Here is a 2933-nt window from a genome sequence, read left to right as displayed (position 1 = left end):
TTCTACCCAATATGAGTAGAATCTTACAACAGACCAGATGGAAACAGGCGGATGTATTTTATTGAAGATGCAGGATGCCACCTTTCTGTATATATGACCTGGGGCTTCTTTCCTGATACCTTCTTACGTTAGTAAAAAAAAAAGAAACATCACCAGCACCAACTGGGCAAAGGTCAGGGCTAATGACTAATCAAAGTTTGAGGAAACCACTCACTCAGTTTCACAGTCTGATTCTCCGAAATGGATAGCGTCGGCACAGAGCAAGCAAGTCACCTGGTGGCCGCTGCTGTATGTCCCCGGGCTACACACCACACAGCATTCCCCACATTGCGGGTGCTTCTTGCGGTCCTTGCCGTAGCCGGGCTTGCAACGGTCGACCTGGATCACTTGCAACGTGCCGTCGATGTAGTAGACGGAAGGCAGCAGGCCGCTGATCTCCCGGTATGTGTCCGCCTGCTTGCCAAAGAAGGCTTCTATCCGGTGCCTCACCTTCTCCAACCGCAGGTTGTGATCGCACTCTTCCAAGTCTCTCTCGCAGATGATGTCCAGCACTTCCACATCCAGGTGCACTTTGAGCGTTAGGAACAGCTCGTACTGTATGCCCGCCAAGGGCACCTTCAGCGTGTGGCATTCTGATTTATGTATACTGATCGTGTAGGCCAGATCTGAGACTAGCTGGTTCAAAGCTGTGTGCAACCTCTTTAGGAAGAGACTGTTGTACGAATTGTGACAGTCAGCAGCATGGTATTGGATCTGAAATTCATAGGTATAGTTGGGGTCAAGGTACGCATACAGAAAATACTTCAAACTCAAAGACTGCAAGGCTTTAGTGCTCGGATTGTAAAAGAGAATGGTGCATATGTAGACCCCTGACAATTCCTTGCTGAAGTTATTAATGATCAGGGTACCCGTCAGTGTTATCTTTACGTTGGGTTTATTTGAAAGGTCTATTCCCTTCGGTCCTTTCCAAGTGAAAGTGGGATCCATGAGTTCCATGTTCATTAGCTGTGGTGTTGCACAGAGAATCCGCGGACTTTTGTTGTGCAATTTGATGTAGACCTTGACAGGGCCATCATCGGAGCCAATCACTTTGCCTCCTGCAGATTTGTGGCTGGGCTGCTTTCTCTTCGGGTGACGATCAACTGACTGCAAGATCTCAATGTTGGTGACAGTCATTCCAAGCACGGCATTTAAGATCAGCCCATATACAACGAGGAATTTGAGGGTGGGCAGCAGTGGGAATAACCTCTCCATTTCCTCTCTTATTCATCCTGTCTTCATTTTGCCCCCTATGCTCTCTGAAGGTGAAGGACAGAGTAATTGTCTGATGTCAGTACCATCCCTCTGTCACAATTGCCACTGTTGTAAAGTCACATGGTGTCTTGTGACATCAAAAGGGACCCTTACTGTCATAGATACAGCTGCAGTTGTGGAGCTGTGGAAAATGAGAATTCAGCCGGAGTTGGGGATTCTACTCATTTGGTGGGTGACAGTTTTAAAGTTGTTGGGCGAGCCAGAACCAAGTGTTCGTGTTGAAAGGATCATAGCTCCTCCAATCTTTCAGTTATCAAATGGAGTTGGCTTCGTGTGGACATCAACCATCTGTACCAGAAACCCTCAGAGTTTGCTAGGGGCCGTCATCAAAGGGCAGCACGAGGTGACTTACCATTACACCCACGGCTCTGATCCAGAAACAAAAAGGACCCAGACCATTTTCTACTTCTGACAATGATGACCCCATTGAAAAGTTTTGTGTTTGGCCCTTGAATGAGGTCAGAACAAGGTTGACTTTGTCGTACATGGAGAATGGTTAGTGCTTGAAGCTGAGTCAGTACTTTCAAAAGAGGGAGGAAAGGAATTTCTCAATTTTTCAAACCATTGATCCCAATACATTTACAATGGAGAGTATATTGGAGGAACTGGATATAACTAAAGTCCCAAGTTAAGTATGCCTCGTTATCGCTGCATCCCACATTGTTCATATCTTTTGCAATCGCATCAATCAGTGATTCAGAAAGATAATGTTAAACACTTATGGAAAAACATTGCCAGAAACTTAAGTAAAAACAAAATACTGTAGATACTGGAAATCTGAAATAAATACAGTGTGCTGGAAAGATTTCACAGATCTGGCAGCATTTCTGGAGAGAGGACAGTTAACATTACAACTTGACTATAACTCTTCTTCCAAAATGATTACTCAGGGCTAGAAATGAGAGAACAGAGGGCAACAGTGAAGACCGCAGATGCTGGAAACCAGAGTCTAGATTAGAGTGGTGCTGGAAAATCACAGCAGGTCGGGCAGCATCCGAGGAGCAGGAAAATTGACGTTTTGGGCAAAAGCCCTTCATCAGGAATGGAGAGAACAGAATATAGCAGGTTCAGATAGAGATAGGTTAGACTAAGTGAGGTGACCCAGAGAAATTTTAAAAAGCCATCTATTTCACTCGTGTGGTTTAGGGAAGGAAATCTGCCATCCTTATCTGGTCTGGCCTGCATGTGATCGCAGAGACACAGCACTCTGAATGATACTTAATTGTGCTCTGCGAGCCGCTCAGGTCAAGAGCAATATATACTGGCTTCCAAGACAGAATGAAAAGTAGATAATCCTTCAGTTTGTGCATGTTTATTCAGAAGAATCAAGTTCTTCTGTTTGGTGTGATGAATTTCGAGTTCTCATCTCCATTTCTCAGTGAAGGTCCTGGTGGTCCTTTGCTATTTATGGTTAACATATTCTGAAATCCTTGTTGAATTAGATTTTAGACATGGCTGCAAACAATTTAAAACAAAATTGCACACTCTAGCAGTGAGAGTCTGTTTGTCATGGCTGTGAACAGCATTTTCATTGCCCAGTCAAGTGGCAAATACAAGCTGTTCAATGCTTCCCTGGGAAACCGTCATTTTTTTTAAAAATCATAAATAGTTGATGATAT

At 44.4% G+C, this 2933-nt stretch overlaps 1 protein-coding gene across 1 annotated transcript; it reads right to left on the bottom strand.

Moving 5' to 3' along the window:
* Nucleotides 1-210: 210 nt before the first annotated feature.
* Nucleotides 211-1176, bottom strand: LOC122563392 (zona pellucida-binding protein 1-like). Its single transcript, XM_043717130.2, has one exon. The coding sequence runs from the start codon at nt 1174-1176 to the stop codon at nt 211-213; it is 966 nt and encodes a 321-aa protein (XP_043573065.1).
* Between the last annotated feature and the right edge of the window lie 1757 nt (nt 1177-2933).

This window comes from Chiloscyllium plagiosum, unplaced genomic scaffold (assembly GCF_037043375.1).
Source record: "Chiloscyllium plagiosum isolate Xiang-an unplaced genomic scaffold, Cpla_swu_hap1 HiC_scaffold_30, whole genome shotgun sequence".
NCBI classification, from domain to species: Eukaryota; Metazoa; Chordata; class Chondrichthyes; order Orectolobiformes; family Hemiscylliidae; genus Chiloscyllium; species Chiloscyllium plagiosum.
Note: the sequence above shows the minus strand (reverse complement) of the source record. Positions and strands in the feature narration are given on the sequence as shown.